The 24,912-nt window shown below is 38.1% G+C and overlaps 1 protein-coding gene across 4 annotated transcripts in view; it reads right to left on the reverse strand.

Moving 5' to 3' along the window:
- Positions 1–602: 602 nt before the first annotated feature.
- LOC128230613 (uncharacterized) overlaps positions 603–24,912 on the reverse strand; it is a 31,054-nt gene continuing 6,744 nt past the window's right edge. For 3 of the 4 annotated variants that reach the window (XM_052943034.1, XM_052943035.1, XM_052943038.1), the window contains 12 exons: positions 22,789–23,420; positions 21,256–21,447; positions 10,862–11,022; positions 10,385–10,513; positions 7,690–8,764; positions 6,683–6,939; positions 6,221–6,355; positions 5,613–5,759; positions 5,192–5,367; positions 4,546–4,789; positions 2,806–2,908; positions 603–2,568 (listed from right to left, as the gene is read on the reverse strand). In XM_052943034.1, coding sequence (XP_052798994.1) covers positions 1,355–2,568; positions 2,806–2,908; positions 4,546–4,789; positions 5,192–5,367; positions 5,613–5,759; positions 6,221–6,355; positions 6,683–6,939; positions 7,690–8,764; positions 10,385–10,513; positions 10,862–11,022; positions 21,256–21,447; positions 22,789–23,420 — 4,465 coding nt within the window. In that variant the 3' untranslated portion in view covers positions 603–1,354. The remainder of the gene's footprint in view (positions 2,569–2,805; positions 2,909–4,545; positions 4,790–5,191; positions 5,368–5,612; positions 5,760–6,220; positions 6,356–6,682; positions 6,940–7,689; positions 8,765–10,384; positions 10,514–10,861; positions 11,023–21,255; positions 21,448–22,788; positions 23,421–24,912) is intronic. The other variant, XM_052943036.1, reaches the window with a different exon arrangement.

Here is a 24,912-nt window from a genome sequence, read left to right on the forward strand (position 1 = left end):
GTTTCATAAACAGTGGGACATTATTGAACATGCCGTCTCAAGGTAATTAATCGTTTACTGCAATCTTCATAATTCAGTTGGGGGCGCTTTGCACAATGCATACCAAGACCGATGACATGTAAAAAATGCACCTAATTTGGCTGTCAGATAGATAATCATGTTTTTCTGGAATTGAAATCTTAATTACAAAGCTATAGCTGAAACAAAGTCTTTTCTCTTTCTGAAATATACATGTACTTTGACCTTCAAGTGTGACCTTTACCTAGAAATAAGAGCTTTAATTTCAATATCGACAAGTCTTCCCATAGGGCTCTACTGTAATTCTATCAAGTTTGATTGAAATCCAATAAACCACAACAAAGGTATTTTTAAGACTTCAAAGTATTGCGGGGTATCAATCTTTGATTTGGCAATTTTGCCCTCAAAACTGACGTAATCAACTGTGCGGTTAATATATACATGGCACGGCAACATATGTTCCAGTCCACAACTCTCATTCACGTTCAGGCATTATTGAACTCGCTAAAATCAGGGCGATTGGTGGAATTCATTGAAAAGTATAAATTTCTTTTGCAATTTTGTCAACTTCAAGATACAAACGGTAGGTTTCCATTTTTTATTTACAAAAGGGAATTCAACAATTTCAAGTCCTTGCAGAACTTTAGTAAGAAATAATGACACAGTAAGTTTATTTTCAAGGGAATAAACTCGTCATGAACAAATACATTTAACAGTACAAAAATACAAAATATGTCGAGAAGGGAACCAAATTCATACACAAGTTTTACTCATTTTGCCAAAATTCACTAAAAACAAAGTCAAAGATATATATGAAACATAATTATGGCACAATTTTGACACTTAAAAATCGTTGTAAAAATATCGCTGGAACATGATTAATACATATTAAGTTTCAAATATATTTGACGGAACATTGGCAAGCTATTTCATAATGATATCTTGAACATTTATAAACTAGTCATATAACAAAGGTCTGTAGTTTTAGGAAATATATGTCAAACATGACTTTAGTTTTTTGCAACGAAAGTCAACAGTGATCAAATATGCACCAACTTTGCCAAAAAAAATGGAATACAAACAAAATCTATCACAACCTAAAATGAAACATTATTTGATAGGTGTTTAATACTGCTATGCAGAAAATAAACATTTTTTTTTAAAGAAAACGATGATAATTATGTATCAGAAATTGAATTAAATATATAGGGCTTTAGTTTTCTTATCACCAAAAATGCAAGTCAAAGTTATAACTCATTGAGATACAAAAAAAAATCTGCTGAATTAGGAATTTCATTTATCATTAAATATGTATGTAAATTTAATGAATATTAGATCATGTAAGAATACTGTTTACAGCATCATCTAAATCCAGACTGAATTCAGTTTCACCCATTTGAGCATTGCCATTCATTTGGCTATTCAAATTTTCAGAAAAATCGTTTGGATCAACAAACAATGTATCTGATTGGTCATTGTCATGCAGAAAAGCATTTGATTGATTGAATTGGTAAACAGCACTATCATCTGTAACAGTGTGACTTAGACTAAGTATTGAGTTTATTGCACTTTCCATTTGAGCCTTAACATCTTGGTCCGAATCTTGATCAGAATCTTGCTGATTGAGAGATTGAGAATAGCCTGTATAGCTTAGCTGGCTAGAGAACTTGCCTTCTTTATTAGCCAGGTTGCTAGCATGTTTGGAGGGACGTGATTCCCCTGGATAGTAAGAATTCTCCTCGCTATCTGTAAGGGACTCTGTTATAGGTTGATACATGTCCATAGTGTCTTCGCTATTTCCTAATGTATCATCATTATCATCATCATCATCATCACCAGTAGCATCATCGGACAATGGTGAATTAGCAGGTTGATATTCACTACCATAGTTTGGTCCATAACTTGAGAACTTGCTATTATTATGCACACTTTCTATTTTGGAGCTCTCATTAAAATCAAATGCATCTCCTGACAGCTCAAAATTCCTACCATTAAGATGGGAATTCCCTATACTAGACTGGCGTGAAACACTGAATGGATTCTCACTATATTCCTGCTGTGTGTCTTCCGATTCATCCGCAGAGGAAATCATTATGGCTGCTTGTCTGGTTTCATCCTCAAGCCCAGAATAGTCATTAGTATTCTCATCTTCCTCTTCTAAAGCACTTGCAGACTCATAAGCACTATTACTATCAATAGTAGTCCGTCTTCTCTTAGCTGGTGAGAAACAACTATCATCCATTTCACTATTATCTCCAATATGGTCAAAACTGATTTCAGATTGGTCCAAACTTTGTCTCTTAAAGGCACTGCTGAAGTTCATGCCATCAGACTTGATGACAAGTTTCCGCACTTTGATATCTCCTTCGCCCTGCTCTTCAAAAGAACTGTTGTCATGGCTACTATCCATATTCAGGCTCTCTTCGTTAACTGGTCCCTGTTTTACTGTGAAGGAAGGTGGGCTTCCACTGTGACTGGCCTCAGCATCTGTATGGCTCTCAGAGCGCTCTGTCTTGACCAAGTAGCGCATTGGCATCGGAGTAAAGGAATCTGTGAAAAATAAGATGCATAAAATTTATGAAATACTGGAAAAGCATGGTTTATTCTGTGATGGAAATTAAACTTTTGAATCCAAGTATTTTTTTTATTATAAGAGAAATATAACAATCAAATGCAGTCACTTGTCTGGCCTAAAATTTCTAATTATCACAGACCTGGTAGAAAATGATTGCACATAATCCTTGAAAGACAGGCAATCATGTTTTTTAGACAAATTTAGCCACATACCAGGATCAATAATTGACTGTTTCTTTTCTTCCTCGAGGAGTTTTCTCAGTTCTTGATTCTGCATTCGTTGAAGCATGACCAACTCAGATGAAGGTTTCGTTCGCTGCAAGACCATTCATATACAATTTGATTAGCTGCAAACATGTGCATATTTAAGAATTTTATTCTTTACTCCCTATTTTCTTTCAAATTATCTAATTACCATACACACAAACAGTATGATTTATGTTTGAGACAGCTTTACATGCAAGTCCATCAACATTAAAAAATAAGTTTTGACATCTGCTCTCAAAGTATGTTTATGAAAGTTTATACCGTAAATGACTGGTTGTAAGACGCACTTTTTTCCCTCAGATTTCGATGTAAAAAAATGCCTGCTTCTTAAAACCAGTAACAAGCTTTTGAACTTTTTTTCTGAGGTCGATTTCAGACCGAGCATTTGTTTAGATTTATGTAGAAAGGGATGTTACTTGCGTCATATCGATCAAGTTTATACGGGTTAAAACGGCAGATGAAGATCGGGATACGCAGGCTTTCAAGTGACCAATAACAAAAAAAGTAGGATTTTTTTGAAAAAGTAGCGTAAAATAGGGCTATTAAGAGCAAAAAGTAGGGATAGTAGGGCTATTTACTTGCCTTTTTGGATGCAAATAAATAACTACTAAACACCTATTCATCAATTGTGATGTACATGTAGTTATCTTTGCTTAGAAACCAGTGCTTCAAAAGGGATTCAGCCAAAGGATGAGATGAACCTGAAATGGGTGTCTCTAATGATCATGCACCACTCATTCTTATCATAGAACCCCTGTTGCTGCCCTGTAGACCTACTGCATCAAACTAATCCTACGAAAATACTAGAAATGGCCGCTTATTAAAATCAAAATTAAGATTATTTCAATAAATGCATATCGTTAAAACCTTCTATTATTTCTCTATTTGCACCAAAAAGTAGGGATAGTAGGGCTTTTTCAAGAAAAAGTAGGGAAAAGTAGGAGCCTAACAAAAAAAGTAGGGAAAAGTAGGAAAAGAAGGGCCCGCTTGAAAGCCTGGATACGGTATATCGTAAGACGTTTATTATTTAAAAAAAAAATTGTACGATTAAAAAATATTGTATGATTAAAAATTATTCAATATTATTTTGAATATAACAATAATTAAACATGCATATAAAGAAGCAAAGCTGTGCACTGTCAAAATAGTTTTTGTCAGTTGTATGACAAGGTGTGAAAAACTCACACTGCCTTTAAAGCAAATGTCATAAAGAAATCTTACAAATTGTCATAAAAGGTACTTTTCAGTGCCATCCAGCTACAAATTGTCACACACGGTATTTCATTTTAAATAATTTGTTATGTTTTATATAACATGAAACAAATAAACAATGAAACATATTTTTCTTTGTATTAGTAATGTATGGTTTTAAAAATAACCATCGCCATTTTCACAACCCCCCCCCCCCCCAACAACATCACTGTCAACAAACATGGTGGCCGATCACGGCAGATGATTTTGACATTTTTTCTATCCATCCTAAAACCCAAAACATAGATTAAACGTTTTTTCTCGTTTTTTTCATAGATTTTTTTTGCCTGCGTCTTATAACCCCTATCATCTTATACCCAGTCATTTACAGTAATCAGGAAAAATCTTGAAAAATCCATACATTCTACATCCATTGAAATCAAGCATGTGGTTTAAAGTCTTCTCAGATAATGCCAGCTTCACTGCATAACTCACTATAGTTTCTTGTAGAAGCAGCATTCGGAATTTCTCCATCATCGTGTCTTTTTTTGTCAGCAAGTCCACAGAGATGTCTTCCATGGCCTCATCAAATCTTTCAAACTCTTTCGGACTTGGTCCATAAGATTGGAACACATGATAACGCAGGAGACGTCTACATGCATCATCCCAAGAATGGAATGGTCGCTTCACATCTGGAGCAACTGCATGATTTTGGTCCTGTCTAATCTGCTGGTTGATCCTGAAAGACAGATTTCTAATGAGAAATTGATTTACCAGTAGTATACATAGTCATATTTTGTTTTGTCTTAACACAAGTTGCTTGAGATACATGTTTAAACTTTACATACTGAGGATGTCCACCTTATAAATCAGACTGTGAGAAGTCTCCTTAAATAACAACTGCCTTAGATATTTCAGACCACAAATTTAAGCTTTACATCATTTTTAATAACAGCACCCTTTTCCCCAAAACATTTAAATTTAAAACATTTAAATTTAAAACTTTTCCCAAAACATTGGAACTTTTATCAAAAAATTATATATTAAATAAATCAGTGCCTTAATTTTTCTGGAAAAGGATCTATATATTTCGGAAAAAGGTCTGAAAACTATGCATTACTGTAGTTGTGTTTATACTAACAGTGTGCCTTTAGGAATGTCCAAGTATGATCGTTTGGTTCCCCGATTTAGAATGGCCCCACTAGCAGAGGGAGAAGACTTGACCGACACAAGGGTACTGGGGATAGGAATGGTCTTTAAATCAGGTATCATCGAGGTTGCAACAGGGGTCGGGATTTGGGGTGCACTGGTCATTGTCTGAAATAAAGGTTTAAAGAATCTGATTATTAATAATTTTGATTACACACTTTCACTACACATTCTGGTCTTCAGCGCAAATTCTAGATTTGTTAGGACATTGTTTAATGTCCAAATTTAGTCACTGTTATGAAGACTCGTCTATTACATTTAGGTGACGCATTGACTCATTTACTGTCAAATTAGAGCAATAAGAATTCTATCATATATTTAACTGGATCATAGATTAATTAAAAATGTTCTACCTCGACCTGCGAGAAACTTGTTCCCAGCCTGCTCCCACTGCTGCCCACATTTACTGTGCTGGGTATCGGGCTCTGACTGTTGGCTGCTGCTAGCTTCTTCTGGGCCTCAACTTGGGCTCGGATCTGGGCATTCAGCTCCTGCTGGCGCTGTTGAGTAAAATGTTTTCATAGGTTACAATTTTTTAAATTTTATTATAAATAAGCAGGTCATGTTACAAGGTTGTCACTGTAAGTGATTTGTGTCCCCCAAGTGCCATACTCTCTTTTGTGCATAAATGATTAACCTCCAAGTCTGACCTTGACAATCAAGGCAGGGACATTGCCTTTTAGTGCCTATCATTTTTTTTTTTTCAAAATAGCATAGTGCATGACAAAGTTACTACCTTGACACTTAAAAATGGAAGGACGACTTTCAGAGTGATTTTAATGATACACAACATGTAACAATTTATGAATGTATCGAGGTCTTTAAAACTTTAAAAGACACAAAACATTCTCAGCTTTCCTCTGAAAGTCGCATACCGGTATATCCAAATTCCTGCTCTCTGATGATGAAAATCCAAAAACATTTGAGAAAAAGGCGAAAAGGGCCATTCCAGCCATCATACCTGTATCCTCTGTAGCACATGTTGTTGTGTCTGTAGATACTGCTGTTGTTGTTCTGGCGTCATCATGTCCAAATACGACTGAACCTTTTCCCTCTGAGCAGGGGTTAGGCTCAACGTCAACATCTTGTCTGCTATCTGTAGGTGAAAAGGGTAGTTGTTTTAGTACAGAATTTTTGCAAAAATGAATCGGAAGTATAGGTTGAGCAGAAATAACTACTGTGGAAAATTTTCTCTAACTTAATTAAAAAAATAATAAATGACCATTTTATCTAATTTCCTAGTATTATAAACTTGTGTATGTCCCCTAAATATTTATTCATTAATGGGGTAACAATGGAGTCCCTTTCCAAGTGACCAAAGATGACTAAACTTCCAAGTGTACGCCACATTACTATCAACAATGCAATGGAAAGAATAAGGACAAGCCAAGCAGCCAATAACTTCAATCAAGTTAAAACTCACCTTAATTTGTGTAGGAACTGCCACTTGAGTGCCCCCAGATGTTGCAGTGGTAGATGTCTGCAGAGCTGTCTGCCCTGTCCCCTCCGCTGCTGAGGTGACTGTAACCACTGCAGTAGACATGGCCTGGGGTGCGAGACTAACTGGGAGGGCTGACTGTTGTAAGGGCAAGATGGTGGCAACATGGCCTTTGGAAGATGATGGCTTCGTCAGATTTGCGACCATTTGACTAAGAGAAGCTTGCTGGCCTAATTGGATCCCTGAAATTTGAGGAATTATTCACTTGATGTGCATGATAAAGGTGTTTTTTCTTCCAAGGTCTATAAACTATACTAAACTGAACTACTTTAGTCTTCATCTAATGTCTTGTTCTTTTAACCATTTCTTCAAACTTATTTGAAATCTAAACAAGAGGGCTATAATCGCCCAAAATAGCTAACATGAGAGAAAGTGTTAAACCTTTATAAATATTTTCATTACTGAACACATCATGTAATGGTCCGAATTTCTTGCTGTAGCTTCAAAATAAGAAAAAAGGTCAAAAGGGGTGGGGCCAGCTTTGACCCCAGGGGCATAATTTGAACAAACTGGGTAGAGAGCCATCATATGATGTGACATACCCAATATGAAGGGGTCTGGGCCTAGCAGTTTCAGAGAAGACTTTTAAAGTATATGTAGAAGATATAAGAAAATTATGACCCCCGGGGGAAAATGTTTCCTTTCGGTTGCCAAAGCAACCAAATTTTTTGATGGAATTCATTCCTTTGAACAATCTTAAAGTGCACCACCCAAGGAACATCTCTAGTAGGTTTAATCGAAATTGGCCAAGCAATTAAGAATGTTATGTTGTTAAAAGCAATTGGCTCCAGACATAGACCGATCCCAATAACTCCCCTGAGACACTTTGTGCTTATGTGAGCTCAAAAATATATCAATCTTACTTTCTTAATCTAATAAAATTTTAACTTTATTCTGCAAAATAATGTCTTCTATCTTGTTATCTAACATACCTTGATTTGATATCTGGCTATTCTGCACTATGTCCTGATAATTCTGACTAGAGCTTTGCTGCCCTATTAACTGACTGGATTGCAAAGAACTACAAACAATTGGAGCTCCAGAGGTTGAGCTCGATAGTGTGGTCCCTGTCAAAGTTTGTTGAAGCTGGCTAGGTTCAGATTTAGTTGATAACACACGCCCTTTAAGCAATATCTTTTTCTGAAGCATCTGAAACTGTTGCAACCTCTGCTGCTTTTGCTCAGGTGTCATTGTTGCAGACGCCTGAACTTTCTGCATTTCAAATTGAACTCTCTGAAATTGTTCTTGCAGCTCTGAGGGAAGCTGAATTGTGGTCTGAGTAGTTGTTCCCCCTACTAATTGTCTTCCCTGAACTACTTGTGTTGTCTGGCCCAAGGAGCTCACATTTCCGCCAGCACTTGCACTGTAAGTCTGTGTCATGGATGAGTTTGCATTCAAGGCACTTGATATGGAAGTCATGGAGTTATTCATCACATTAGAGCTATTGGACATGATAAAAAGTGACATCTGGGTTGTGGAATTGGACACAGTTGTAGTCACTTGGGTATTTTGCACATTGTTAGTCAACAAATGATGAAAATTGGTCCCTTGTTGACCAGAAGCAGTGTTAAGGCACGTCGGTTTAACATCAGCCTCTTGCTTTATCAAACTTTCTATCATATTTGACTCAGTCTTTACAGAAGTGGCTGGCACAAATGTATGCGTAAGCACCCTATTCCCTTGAATCCCAGGCTCCTGTTTAATATTTGTCACACTCATATTGGGCGGAGCTTGGCTATGAGCCAATGAAAATGCTTGAAGGGAATTAGAAACTGCCTGATTGGTCTGAGCTTGGGATTTCTTCAAACTCTCATGGATCTGTTGCAGAATCAATTTAGTCTGATTCTCAACACTATTGGTACTCTGTGTGGCAATCCCAGGGTTGGGTAGCAATACTTGTTGACTGTGACCTTGCAAGCTGGTCTGAGTTGAGTTCAAGGTCAACTGCCCGTATATTGATGTAGATGGCTGAATAGTCAGTTGCTGCTGCTGTTGTTGCTGCTGCTGCTGATTGAAATAAAAATTCCATTACTTTATCGTGCTTACTGCATCTGATTTACCAATGAATAAAACTGGGGAAACCTAGAAATTGCTTTTTTGAAAAGATTGTTTGGTTGTAGCTAAGAAATAGACAATGATAGACATGAAACTTGCACTTTTGGACTGGAGAAAACCAAGTTTGGCCTATTCACCCATATTCAATAGTAAACATTTACTGCATAAGATAAGTTATCTCAAAACCAATAGGGGTCATCTACTAATCATGAACAATTTGCATACCAAGTATGAAGGTCCTGGACCCAAGCGTTCTTTAGTTTTTGAGTGGAAACAGTTTTGCCCCTCAAGGGCACGAAATGTAGACCTTTGACCTATGGATCTCAAATCAATATGGGTCATCTACTAGTCATGAGAAGCTGGCATAACAAGTAAATGACTGGCGTACAAAGTTCCTGGGTGCAAGATTTCTTCAGAAACCATTTTCGAGCTTAGGGTCACCACCAACATACGTTTTTTTAGCTTAAGGTCACCGCAACCTTGACCTTTGACCTACTGATCTTAAAATCGATTGGGGTCATCTACGAGTCATGACCAACTGGCATACCAAGTATGATGTTCCTGGGTGCAAGCATTTTTCAGTTATTGAGCAGAAATCATTTTTTAGCTAAGGTTACAGCCAATATAATTTTCCCCTGTAGATCACTGTGACCTCCACCTACTGATGTCAAAATCTAAAGTGGCATCTACTAGTGATGACCAACAGGCATACCAAGTATGGGTGTAATTGTTCTTTAGTTACTGAGCAAAACCATTTATGAGCTTAGGTCACTTGACTTTGATGGGAGGAATCACAAACAAAATTTTATAAATTCGCCAAATTTGAAATATCCTTTTTTCTTAAACTAGAAATGTGTCCATAGGACACGGATGCCCCCACTTCGATTTTTTGTCACAGAAAATAAGCCATAATGATTATTCAGGATAAATGATTAAAGCGAGTTCCATGGCTATCGAACTTGATCAAGATATTATGGTCACAAACATGTGTTAAAAGTTTGGTGAGGATTGGACAAACAGTTTTCAAGAATTAGATCGGAAACAATCTTCGGGACGTATTTTTCAAGTCTTTTTTTGCAAATAAAGGGCCGTAACTCCTAAATGACAAAAGCGATTTCCATGGCTATCGAACTTGATCAAGATATTATGGTCACAATCATGTATGTAAAGTTTGGTGAGGATTGGACACATACTTTTCAAGAATTAGATTGGAAACATATATTTTTGAAGTATTTTTGGCAAAAAAGGGCCGTAACTCCTAAATGACTAAAGCGATTTCCATGACTATCGAACTTGATCAAGATATTATGGTCACAAACATGTGTTTAAAGTTTGGTGAGGATTGGACAAACGGTTTTCAAGAATTAGATCGGAAACAATCTTCGGGACGTACGTACGTACAGACAGACAGACAGACAGACAGACAGACAGACAGACAGACAGACAGACAGACGTACGGACAAGGGCAACCCTATATGCCGCCACTTTGTGGGGGCATAAAAAAACAATTGCACAAAAATTTTCATCATAGTCATAGAATATTAACAGAAAACTTCATCCATTTGTTAGTACCTGTAGGTTTGACAGCTGACTTGTGATCTGTGAGAGGGGAATGTTCTGGCCTCCTATGTTTACCATGGGAACACCTGCAGTCTGGCCTCCTGTCGGATTAACCAAATGTAGGGACTGGCCTACATTTGACTGAAAAGAAGTAGTGAATCTTGTTAGTCTTGTTACACCACAGACAATCACCCTATTACAAATATGAGCACTTTGTGCTCAGGTGAGCTTAAATACAACAAAGTAATGGCATCTAGCATAAATTCTTAAACACCAAGTAAATTTTCTTACAAAAATGTTTAAAGGTAAAAAACTTTCCTTGACTTAATTCAAATTACCACTACCAGGAGTTAGTTAGAAATCCCTGAAAACTGTTATACCATTTAAAAATGGATTGTCATTTAAACAAAAACATGCTTATTTTGAAATTTTGAGATGGCATAAAATTGTTCTTAGTTGTAAACACTTGCTCCAAAAGACAATACCTACCTGTATCTGTTGAGTATTTGGCTGTATCTGGACAATACTGGACTGACCCGCGGCTGTTCGGACCACAATATTCTGGGGCTGGCTGACTGACACACCTGTGTTTGCTCGCTGCAGGACTAGCTGCTGACCTTGGTGGTTCACAACAAACTGCTGTAATCCACCTACAAGGGAAAATAACAATTTCTAGACCAAATGTTTTTGGCTTCACTGATGTTGCCTAGATTTTTTTAAAGACGGAAACAATTCCTAAATAGATCGAGATCTAATATGAACAAGAGCTGTTTGTCAAACATTATGCCCCTCTGAGCGTCATGTTGTCAGGATTATATGGACAACTGAATGAAATATGCATGGACCGAAATGGCAGCTGGTTTGTCACTGACATTGGATGCCGCTGAGATAATGACCATTCAAAGTGTGAGGAAAGAGTGTGTTATGACCATGACCGTTGACCTCAAAATCCATAGGAGTCATCAGCTGGTCACAAAAAATCTAAATGTCAAGTTTGAGGGCCATGGATGCAGGCATTGACAAGTTATCACACAGACAAGATTTTTTCATTCAAGGTCACATTGACCTTGACCTTTGACCACATGACCCCTAAAATCATAGGTGGTCATCTACAGATCAGATGAAACATCAAATCAAGTTTGAGAGCCATGGGTGCAGGCATTGTCAAGTTATCACTCGAAACATTTTCGCAATCAAGGTCACTGTAAACTTGACCTTCGACTCGATGACTCCTAAAATCAATAAGGGTCATCTTCTGGTCAGGCCAAACTTCCATGTCAAGTTTGATGATCATAGGTTCAGGCATTGTTGAGATATCACAGGGAGAAGATTTGTTAACTTTTTTGCGTTAAATGCTACTGTGACCTTCACCTTGGCCCAATAACCCTCAAAATCAAGAGGGGTCATCTACTGGTCAAGCCAACCCTTCACGTCAAGTTTGATGACCATAGGTCCAGGAGTTGTCGAGTTTGCTTTCAAAGTCACTGTGACCTTGACCTTTGACCCCTAAAATCAATAGGGGTCTTCTACTGGTCAGGCTCAACTTCCAAGTCAAGTTTGAGGGCCATGGGTGCAGGCATTGTTGAGTCATCATTCGGACAACATTTTATCATTCAAGGTCACTGTGACCTTGACCTTTGGCCCAATGACCCCTAAAGCCAATAGGGGTCTTCTACTGGTCAGACTCAACTTCCAAGTCAAGTTTGAGGGCCATGGGTGCAGGCATTGTTGAGTTATCATTCGGACAACCTTTTATCATTCAAGGTCACTGTGACCTTTGACCCAATGACCCCTAAAGCCAATAGGGGCCATCTACTGGTCAGGCCCAACGTCCATGTCAAGTATGAGGGCCATGGGTGCAGGCATTGTCGAGTTATCACTCGGACAACCTTTTACCATTCAAGGTCACTGTGACCTTGACCTTTGGCCCGAAGACTCCCAAAAACAACAGGGGTCCTCTACTGGTCAGGCCCAATGTCCATGTCAAGTATGAGGGCCATGGGTGCAGGCATTGTCTAGTTATCACTAAAACAACCTTTTACCATTCAAGGTCACTGTGAACTTAACCTTTGGCCCAATGACCCCCACAATATGGGTCGTCTACTGGTCAGGCCCAACCTCCATGTCAAGTATGAGGACCATGGGTGCAGGCATTGTCTATTTATCACACTGACAACCTTTTATCATTCAAGATCACTGTGACCTTGACCTTTGGCCCGATGACCCCCCAAAACAATAGCGGTCATCTACTGATCAGGCCCAACCTCCATGTCAAGTATGAGGGCCATCAGGCCCAACCTCCATGTCAAGTATGAGGGCCATAGGAGCAGGCATTGTTGAGTTATCACTCTGGACAACCTTTTACCATTCAAGGTCAATGTGACCTTGACCTTTGGCCTAATGACCCCCAAAAACAATAGAAGTCATCTACTGGTCAGGCCCAACTTCCATATCAAGTTTAATGACCATAGGTCTAAGCATTATTGAGTTATCACTCGGACAAGCTTTAAAATCATTTACCATTAAAGGTCACTGTGACCTTGACCTTTGACCCGATGAGCCCTTAAATCAATAGGGGTCATCTACTGGTCAGGCCCAACCCTCATGTCAAGTTTGATGACCATACGTCCAGGAATTGTTGAGTTATCACTCTGACAAGCTTTGGTCTACCGACGGACCGACCGACCGACATGCCTGTGCAAAGCAATATACCCATCTTCTTCGAAGGGGGGCATAATAATAATGGTAAAACTATATGGTTGTTGTTTTTTTTTAAATCAAAAACAGATGTCTCTGCCTATGCAAAACATTTCAATATTGTGAACATTTAAGGCATGTAATTTCCAAATCCTTCAAGAGGTTCAAGAGATATGGTGAGAAAGCAACTAGTTGATGTCTCCAGTACACATTCTACTACTTCTACTATTACATGTGGAGTTCCACAGGGTTCCATACTAGGCCCTCTTTTATATTTGATTTATGTTAACGATATGTCAGCCGTGGTTATAAACAAGCTCTTGTTATACGTTGATGATTCTGGCATACTTGTTTCAGGTAAATGTAAGTTTTCTGTGGAAACGTCATTGAAAGATGACCTGCATCTTGTCAGTCAATGGTTGGTTGATAATAAGTTGTCACTTCATTTAGGCAAAACTGAGTCAATTTTATTTGGGTCTAAACATAAAATAAGGTCAAACTCAACACTAGATATTACATGTAATGGTACCACTATTGAACCAACTTCTGCTGTTAAATATCTTGGCGCAACTATTGATCAGACTCTATCTTTTGATTCTATGGCTCGTTCTATATTTAAACAAGAGCTGTCACAGTATGTGACGAATGCCCCCGAATGTGACATTGACCTACGAACAAGGTCAGTACATGAAAAGTTGATCTTGCCTTTAAGTGTCAAATACATATGGCAAGTTATTTTAAATTGCCTCTGAACATAAAAAAATACCACCCATACTTGACAACCTACACTGTTATGTCCTTATATTCAGAATTCCCTTGTGAATAAACACTTAGTGTATCTTTCACCTTAGAGGTAGGGACATGGGTCTTGCACACGACACGTCGTCTTCGTATGTGGAACACATGTAGCAAGTGATTTTAAAATCTGTCCATACAAGGGAAAGTTACAGCCCGGACACGACAACCTATACTCTATGTCCTTATATGCAGCACTCCATTGTGAATAAACACTATGTGTGACCTTGACCTTTGAGGCAGGGACACGGGTCTTGCACGCAACACGTTGTCTTGGTATGTGGAACACATGTGGCAAGTTATTTTAAAATCTGTCCATACAAGAGAAAGTTACAGCCCGGACACGACAACCTATACTCTATATCCTTATATGCAGCACTCCATTGTAAATAAACACTAAGTGTGACCTTGACCTTTGAGGTAGGGACACGGGTCTTGCACGCGACACGTCGTCTTGTTATGTGGAACACATGTGGCAAGTTATTTTAAAATCTGTCCATACAAGGGAAAGTTACAGCCCGGAAACGACAACCTATACTCTATGTCCTTATATGCAGCACTCCATTGTGAATAAACACTAAGTGTGACCTTGACCTTTGAGGTAGGGACACGGGTCTTGCACGCGACACGTCGTCTTGGTATGTGGAACAAATGTGGCAAGTTATTTTAAAATCTGTCCATACAAGGGAAAGTTACAGCCCGGACACGACAACCTATACTCTAAGTCCTTATATGCAGCAATCCATTGTAAATAAACACCAAGTGTGACCTTGACCTTTGAGGTAGGGACACGGGTCTTGCACTCGACACGTCGTCTTGGTATGTGGAACACATGTGGCAAGTTATTTTAAAATCTGTCCATACAAGAGAAAGTTACAGCCCGGACACGACAACCTATACTCTATATCCTTATATGCAGCACTCCATTGTAAATAAACACTAAGTGTGACCTTGACCTTTGAGGTAGGGACACGGGTCTTGCACGCGACACGTCGTCTTGTTATGTGGAACACATGTGGCAAGTAATTTTAAAATCTGTCCATACAAGGGAAAGTTACAGCCCGGACACGACAACCTATACTCTAAGTCCTTATATGCAGCAATCCATTGTAAATAAACACCAAGTGTGACCTTGACCTTTGAGGTAGGGACACGGGTCTTGCACTCGACACGTCGTCTTGGTATGTGGAACACATGTGGCAAGTTATTTTAAAATCTGTCCATACAAGAGAAAGTTACAGCCCGGACACTGACAACCTATACTCTATGTCCTTATATGCAGCACTCCATTGTGAATAAACACTAAGTGTGACCTTGACCTTTGAGGTAGGGACACGGGTCTTGCACGCGACACGTCGTCTTGGTATGTGGAACACATCTGGCAAGTTATTTTAAAATCTGTCCATACAAGGGAAAGTTACAGCCCGGACACGACAACCTATACTCTATGTCCTTATATGCAGCACTCCATTGTGAATAAACACTAAGTGTGACCTTGACCTTTGAGGTAGGGACACGGGTCTTGCACTCGACACGTCGTCTTGGTATGTGGAACACATGTGGCAAGTTATTTTAAAATCTGTCCATACAAGAGAAAGTTACAGCCCGGACACGACAACCTATACTCTATGTCCTTATATGCAGCACTCCATTGTGAATAAACACTAAGTGTGACCTTGACCTTTGAGGTAGGGACACGGGTCTTGCACGCGACACGTCGTCTTGGTATGTGGAACACATCTGGCAAGTTATTTTAAAATCTGTCCATACAAGGGAAAGTTACAGCCCGGACACGACAACCTATACTCTATATCCTTATATGCAGCACTCCATTGTAAATAAACACTAATTGTGACCTTGACCTTTGAGGTAGGGACACGGGTCTTGCACGCGACACGTCGTCTTGTTATGTGGAACACATGTGGCAAGTTATTTTAAAATCTGTCCATACAAGGGAAAGTTACAGCCCGGACACGACAACCTATACTCTATGTCCTTATATGCAGCACTCCATTGTGAATAAACACTAAGTGTGACCTTGACCTTTGAGGTAGGGACACGGGTCTTGCACGCGACACGTCGTCTTGGTATGTGGAACAAATGTGGCAAGTTATTTTAAAATCTGTCCATACAAGGGAAAGTTACAGCCCGGACACGACAACCTATACTCTAAGTCCTTATATGCAGCAATCCATTGCAAATAAACACCAAGTGTGACCTTGACCTTTGAGGTAGGGACACGGGTCTTGCACGCGACACGTCGTCTTGGTATGTGGAACACATGTGGCAAGTGATTTTAAAATCTGTCCATACAAGGGAAAGTTACAGCCCGGACACGACAACCTATACTCTTATGTCCTTATATGCAGCACTCCATTGTGAATAAACACTAAGTGTGCCCTTGACCTTTGAGGTAGGGACACGGGTCTTGAACGCCACACGTCGTCTTGGTATGTGGAACACATGTGGCAAGTTATTTTAAAATCTGTCCATACAAGGGAAAGTTACAGCCCGGACACGACAACCTATACTCTTAAGTCCTTATATGCAGCAATCCATTGTAAATAAACACCAAATGTGACCTTGACCTTTGAGGTAGGGACACGGGTCTTGCACGCGACACGTTGTCTTGGAATGTGGAACACATGCGGCAAGTTATTTTTAAATCTGTACATACACGACAACCTATACTGTATGTCCTTATATGCAGGTCTTGAACGCCACACGTCGTCTTGGTATGTGGAACACCTGGGCAAGTTATTTTAAAATCTGTCCATACAAGGGAAAGTTATAGAGCCGGACGGACGGCCGGACGGACGGTGCGATTTTAATATGCCCACCTTCGGGGGCATAAAAAGGCTAATGCAAAATTTACTTTACAAAACACACCAAGAAACTCTATGTCATGGCCTTAATTCAATGCCATTTTGATTATGCCTGATCTATGTGGTATCATGGTCTGACCAAGTTACTTAAAACCAAGCTCCAAACCTCACAAAATAAAATTATGACGTTTGTTTTTGATCTAGATGCAAGGTCTCACATTGGCCCAGAACACTTTAAATTACTCAACTGGTTACCTGTCAACAAACGTGTAGACCAGATTATTTTGGGTCATGTCTTTAGAATAAAAAATGGCATAGCCCCGGACTACATGGGAGACAATTTTATCTCCCAAGATACTGTGCACACCCATAGGACAAGGTTATGTCAGAAAGGGGCTTATGCTGTTCCAGAGGTCAAAGGTTTTGGGTTAAAGTCCTTCTTTTCTAGTATTTCCTTATGGAACAAGTTGCCATCTTGTATCGCACAGACTAAGAAATTACCTGTTTTTAAATTGCTAGTAAAGAATCTTTTTTTAGATAATTTGGCATAATAAGTTATGCTATTAGAGGTTTTGTTTTTTCATTTATTTATCCAAAGATTTTCAGTAAAGGAACTATTTTAACCTAGCCTCGCATTTTATAAGTACTACATACTGTCATATTCATACTATATTGTGATAATTATATTTAACTTTCTCAACTTATAACTTTATGTTACTAAATTATGTAAAGTGACTGTGATACAACTACGGCAATATTTATTTTAATGCATAAAGACAACTTTTAATATATTTGTGCAATTTCGATTACAGCTATATTATTACTTAAATATGCAATGCCTCCCTATGCCAAGCCACCAAGGACCACAATGGAAATAAGAGTTTTCTCTTTTTTGTGTCATCCTAGGTTCGGTGTGCCTGTCATGGCTATTGAAAATATCATGTATGTATAATATTATTTACTATACATGTTGTTTTATTTCAAATGTCCATGTATGTACATTACTTACTGAAATAATATCTACAACACAAAATGTAGTCATATGAACTTTGACCTTTAAGTATGACTTTGACCTTGAACTGAGCTGAATGTTACAAAAGCTCAAACCATCATCCCAATATGGTGAGCGGTTGTGCAGAGTTAAAAATCCTTCAAGGGTTGAAGAGATATGGAGCAAATACAATTTGTGACGGACAACTCAAGCAAAACAATATCACAACTCAAAGGGCAATAACTGAAAGAGCTCCCACAAATTTGGACCAGATTTTTAGTGATTGAGAATTGAAAAATTACTTCACATCAATAGTAGTTTTCTTACATATAATAAACTAACCATTTGTCATTATTAACCAAAGAGAGGTAATATTTCACATACATTGTGTTTAAAATAGATAAAAGAGATTAAGCTGATGCACTGTGTCCACTCTTGAACTATCTTAAATGGTTTCTGAGTTAGGGCAACATAGTTTTTGTACACCGACAATGACAACAATGAAATCAAAAGGGTATTAACTTTTTTCTTCCTTCTTAGTTTAAACTTTATTTATTTGACAAATAGCATACTAACATACATATGTTATATGTATGGAAATGAAATAAATCACAATATGTTCGAGGATTAGAAAACAAGAAATAACTTCTATTAATTCTGCTCCTCTACTTACATATAGTGCATAAAAAACAGATGAGACATGGCATATGCTACACTGAAAATGAGTATTATTGATAGATTATGTCTTCTTAATTTTATCTAAAAATGATAAAAAATGAAAATTGTTGGTTGCACACCGATGAGGGGGTGGGCGTGATCAGCCCGATACGCCAGGGAGGGTTGGTCTTCCTTCGTTGTTTGTTGCTGCTCATTGCAAACCGAACCACCTAGAGGCAGTTATGTACGATTGCACAAGTGAAAATATTACTTTGTTTTGTTCAAATAAAAGAGTTTCATTTCCATAGAGAAGATTTTGATAAATAGGTGCACATGGCATGTTGCTCAAGAATAGACTCATTATAGGGTCGGCCAGATGCGTTTACATCTGCTAATGAGCTATGTCGGCCTATCTCGTATACATGCGCTTAAGGGTTAAATTGCATATGTCATTGTTAATCCGAAACTAGTCATATATAGGATATCAACAGCGACACGCTTGATTAACTACATAGTCTGGAAGCTGAGTGCGCTGCTTACGTCATTTTTATTCGCAGTAATGAAAAAATCGTTGTCGATATCACACTTATAGCTTGAAGCCCCGATTATAAATCTAGATAGAGATTATTATTCAAGAGTATCAGTTGAATGTTGACCCACTGTAGATGCATTAAGCAAATAAAACATAATACTGTTTCACTTTTTGTCGTCTGACCGCTTCCCGACAGCCACAGTTATTTACGATCACAATCGTTCTTATTAGAAACGCCGCAGAACTCGATGAGAATCTCATTTGAATTAAGCTTGTATCAATGACTATCTGAATCGGCTATGCGGCTCTACAACCCTCTTAGGAATTGCGATATCGCGAAAACATATTGACCGAAAAGACGTCGCGAAAATGTGTGACATTTCTAAATATTCGGACTTTTGAACAGGCCTTTCTGGGGGGGGGGGGGGGGGGGGGGGGTATGCTGATTTGTGTAGTTGTCCCCATACTCTAAAAGCGGTCGATAAGGCATGTACATTTTTTTCTAAGGAGGGATGATTAAGGTGATACTTTAAGGTCCTAAGCAGACCGATACGTTGCCAAGCTTTTCCCAACATAAGAGTGATGTGCTGCGTCCATTTGGCATCGCTTGAGAGGGTTATACCCAGATGATTTTGTGACTCGACTTGTTCCATTGGGATATGGTTCAGGTAAAGTTGTGGATGTACAGCTTATTGTGTTTACCAGAAAATATCATAGACTTAAGACTTGTCTGGAAACAAGCCATGTTCGGGACCACGAGTAGACGGTTTGAAGATCTCTGTTAAGTTCAGTGCTAGCTGTGTCGGGATGGTCGACCACGATGTATAAAATTGTATCGTCAGCAAATAAGCGAATATTGGCATTGATGTCCGTTGTGATGTCATTAATATAAACGAGAAAGAGAAGTGGGCCGAGAATTGACCCCTGGGGGACATAGGCGTTAACAGAAGACCAAGATGACAAGAAACCAGCACCTTGTTGGCGAAATGATAGATAGGAAGAGAACCAACGAAGCAAAGAGCGAGAAATACCAAGAGAAGATAGTTTGTGAAGGAGATCTTGATGCCAAACCCTATCGAACGCTTTAGAAATATCACAGAAGACTGCATCTTCTATGCCATTGTCAAACGCTTTGCAGACGTCATTGTATAAGAATGTAAGCTGGTTGATTGTAGAGTCACCTTTGATGAAGCCTGATTGGAGAGGGGATAATAGTTTTTTACTAACGAGATAGTTATAAAGAACCTTATGGATACAGCGCTCCATCAGTTTTCCAAGACAGCTCAGCAAAGAAAAAGGCCGGTAGTTAGCTGGATTAGACGGGTCTCCTTTTTTAAAGATCGGAGTGACGTTTGCAAGTTTCCATGACGACGGAAAAACAGATCGACATATTAGTTTACTAAAGTATATGGATAAAAGTGTAGCAAGGACAGGTGCACCTTCTCGTATAAGTCTGGGACTGACAAGATCGGGTCCACAAGCCTTTGAAGGGTCGATGGAGGTGATCGCGTCTTAGACATCTTAAAGAGAGATGACGATGTCTGATAAGACTGATGTAGCATTTCGTAAGAGAGGAAGCGGTTGAATGTTTTCATCTGGAAGTGTTGATTGTTTACCAAAAAAGTTGTTAAGCATTTCAGTTTTCTCTTGATCTGTTGACGCAGTGCGATCATTTTCTATTAATGTTAGTAGAATTGCATTTGTTTGTTTATTTGTGAGTTTTTTACTAGTTTAAACCATTTTTTAGATGAGACATTGCTACTATTAACTTGACTGATTAACTTGTTTTCATGTTCTTCTTTTGCTTTTCAAATTCTTCCTACTTAATTCTTCCTAGGCCTAAAAAAAATAATTGTTTGGTTAGGGTTACATCCTTTTCAAAAATAGGTAGGGTAGGTAGGCTTTTTTTTTTTTTTTTTTTTTTTGTTTATTAGGCTTTATATAAGAATGTCATTTTCATCATTGGAGAATGGTGTTAAAGTTATCTTCTATATAAGCATTTAAGGTTTTAAACTTCATATTGAAAGACAAAAAAATAAAAAGCAAAAAATAAAAAAATATTTTTATTTTTATTTTTATTTTTTATTTTTTTTTTTTACTTTTTTTTTTTTTAAACTGACTATAAAAACGGTAGGGTCGGCGCCTATTCCGTAGGTAGGGTCGGGTAACCCGAACCAAATGTATTTTTTTTTTAGGCCCTACTTAAGTTGAGGCAAAATATCCTTATTTCAAAGACTGCAAATAATGGTAACTCATCATAAAATTGATGGAAAGGTTTCTGTACAGTGAAATATTTAGAAGCTTTCTTTTCAGCTTGTTTCAATGCAATAGCCTTTTTGAAGAGTTTTTGTTGTACATGCTTATACTTTGACAAAGTTAAACTAACCCTGGTTGGTCCTATTGTCCACCTGTTGCTGTTGTTGTTGCTGTACGAGCATGTTGGCAGTCTGCTGGGGTTGTTGTATGGCAGTTTGACCTAGTGGTGTTCCCAGAGACAAACCCTGTATGTTGATCGGATGAGCAAGATTCTGGCTCGGGATTAGAATACTTTTGCCTTCAGCAGTCCGAATCAGTGTTCCTGGGGGAAAAACAGTCTAACAAGTACAAAAACTTTTTTTATATTTTCGTATCCAAAATGGTGCAATTTCATGCATTTTAAACAAGTTTACAGTTATGTTCCCATGATTTAGAATTACCAACTAAAGTCCGATTAACATTAAAATTATTTGTGAAAAGGGTTAATGGTTTCTCTTCCTTGATTATTGGTATTTCCAAAGTTTTCCGACAATACAATATCGACGATATTGATCGACTCATGTTTCGTTTAGTGCGGGTATTATTTATATTGACGTCGCAGCAAAACGTGTAAAGCACGCTGCATGCTGGAACACAAAACAGCCCGGAGCAAAGCGACTGCTCGTGTATTCGTATTTAAAGCTGCAACAGCTAATATTTTTAAAGCCGGGTTGGCTAAATAATAACTTAAAGGGAATGTAATGTGTATTTTCAGATTTATTTATCTTTTTCTAAATAAATTAAAAGAACGATAAAATAATCAAAGGTTAATAATAAGCAACACAAAATATAACTTTACACTTTTAAACTAAAGACGGGAACGCGACTCAATAAATTACAACGACATAGCATAACCCTTGTTAATAACACAGATATCTTAACACGGTTCTCAGTTATAATTTAATAATTGGTTAACAAAAGGACTCGGGATTAAGAAACAAAATAAAACGACACATGATTTATGTTACCGAAATCAATTAACACTTATTGTTTACTATGCGTTCATAGATGATTATAGGGATGAAGGTCGCAATTACGACAGTGGTGTTTTTCACACATTCCCATTCTGATAAAATATAGGAAGAGTTTGGTTAATTGGCACTGTTAAACCTCACCGACACGCCTTCATGCTGTCGTCGATCCTGAATGGCTGATACAAATGTCGTAATAATCCCGACACGCCTTCTGGCTGTCAGTCAACCGTTGCAATCGCAACAAAATCGTGTATTGTCAAAACTGATGATTGTTTTGATAAGGATTGTCGCTACGCAGATTAAAGCATGTCGGCATAATTAACGCGTGTCGGTAATTGGCCTTGCCAGCGGAAGGCACGTCGGGCCCGACAAAAAGGGCTGGCGGAAACCCTGCATACCCAAAGGTTTTTTTACATCATGAATTTCAGAAACCCAATATGTCTAGAAGGTAATTTTTCAAATTATATCATTTCTGAATACTTGACCAATTGAATCCTAATAATCTATTTGTATATATATTGTTAAACATTAAAGACTATTTTAAAAGGAAATTTAACCTTTTAAGTCTCAGCCACTAACAAGTTGGATGGAGTTGAACAATTAAAACACAGAAGTTTGTCATTCTGCAATTCACATTTAATTTTACATACCTTGTATATTGAAGGGACTGTGGGTAGGGGTCTGAATGTTGGTGATGTTCAGATTTGATCTCTGCTGCGTCTGGCTATTCAGCAGCATCTGTGGCTGATTAAAGTTTACATTCACAATGTTTGGGTTCTGAATTACTGAGTTCTGATTGTTCACTAAGTTAGTCTGCTGCTGTGGCGTCCCTATCAATGCTCCTCCTTGCACAAGACCACTGATTGATTGCGAGGCACCACCTAGTGTCTGAGAGGACGGAATTTGTAGAATGGTGCCTGGGGCAATTTGGAACTGCTGGTGTTGCTGAGGCTGCTGCTGTTGTTGATTATGGACTTGAGCAGGGAGTTGGAGGATGTTCATGTTTGGTGCGGGGCTTGCGCTCTTCAACTGACTTATTGTCTGAGACACATTGTTAGCTGCAAAAGTCAGTCCCATGCTACCACTGGCAGAGTTGGGAGTTACTGAGCGACCAAGCATAGTTGGCTGGTTAAAACCTGTGGACATTTGTTGCTGCTGTTGTTGTTGTTGCTGTAGTAACTGGGCTTGAAGTTGAAGCTGCGTCTGTCTGTTCACTTGGATCTGTTGACCTGAGGCGGTCTTCACGATCAGAGCTCCTGGCTGTAATATTTGGCTACTTAACCTAGAAAAAAAGTTTAAATATTCATACATATATATATATATATATATATATATATTAGGGATGGCAACAAGTAGTAAAATTAATACTCGAGTACTCGGACGATCGTTCGATCGAGTACTCGGAAAAATTGAATATGTGTTCGCAAAGACAAGATTGTGTATACATGTATTGTTAATGATGTATATTGTGCGTTGGTCGTATTATTGGTCATTTTCACCTTTAAAGTAAACTTTCATTACATATTTTTACTATTTTAACAAAAAATGATATAAAAAGAAAACAAATGTTGTTTCAGGCTTTAAATTTATCTCATTCGTTTCATTTTATACAAGTATGCACTGCAGAAATGAACAACAATCAGAATTACAATGAACGAAAATTAATAGCATACATAAAAAAGTCAACGAAATTCAATACGAAGTTCAGTTGTTGAGTTGTTTACTCTACAATTTTATTTTTTTTAAATGATAGTTTTTCGTACTGTGTAATTGTTGTTTACCTCATTAATATTCATAATTCTTGATTTAATATCAACCAATCAATTGTGATAATCATTGTAAAAATAGTTAAAATACGCCCATTAAGAAATCAATTTTTGTCACGGTCTCTAATTGAGATACAATAGAATAGTGTAGGTGAAAGTACCGCTATCAAAACTTCGCTAATTGACATCAGTGCTAATTTGAAATAGGGGTCCTTCGTTGACAGTTTGCAACTATCACAACAACTGTCAACTAATTGATTGAGGTCAATTGTGTATACAGCGGGGATTAGAGGGACCGTAAATTGTCCTCTTGGCAACTAACCAGATCTGATATTTTGTCTTTAAATCGTGTATTTGGTGATTTTTATAGATTTTTTGATTTTTTTCCGAGTACTTGAGTAGTGATTTGGTACTCGGGTACTCGGACGTTCGATCGAGTACTTGTTGCCATCCCTTATATATATGCAATTACCTGCATTACCTGCAGGTTTTTCATTTTCAAATTTCTTTACTACATGGTGTGAAGTATAAATTTTTTATTAAATGACATCATTGTAGAATGAAAATTACCATATAAATCAAGGTTGTTCAATTTTTTTTCATTTAATTTAGTAACAAGAGCTGTCACAGTATGTGACAAATGCCCCCAAATGTGACATTGACCTATGAACAAGGTCAGTACATGAAAAGATTATCTTGCCTTATCTTGCCTTTACGTGTCAAATACATATGGCGAGTTATTTTAAATTGCCTCTGAACATACCACCCATACTTGACAATATAAATAAACACCTAAGTGTGACCTTGACCTTAGAGGTAGGGACACGGGTCTTGCACGTGACACGTCATCTTGGTCTGTTGAACACATGTGGCAAGTTATTTTAAAATATGTCCATACAAGAGAAAGTTACAGCCCGGACACCACAACCTATACTCTATGTCCTTGTTTGCAGCATTCCATTGTGAATTAACTAATTAGTGTGACTTTGACCTTAGAGGTAGGGACAC

The sequence above is a fragment of the Mya arenaria genome, chromosome 4, assembly GCF_026914265.1.
Source record: "Mya arenaria isolate MELC-2E11 chromosome 4, ASM2691426v1".
NCBI lineage: Eukaryota > Metazoa > Mollusca > Bivalvia > Myida > Myidae > Mya > Mya arenaria.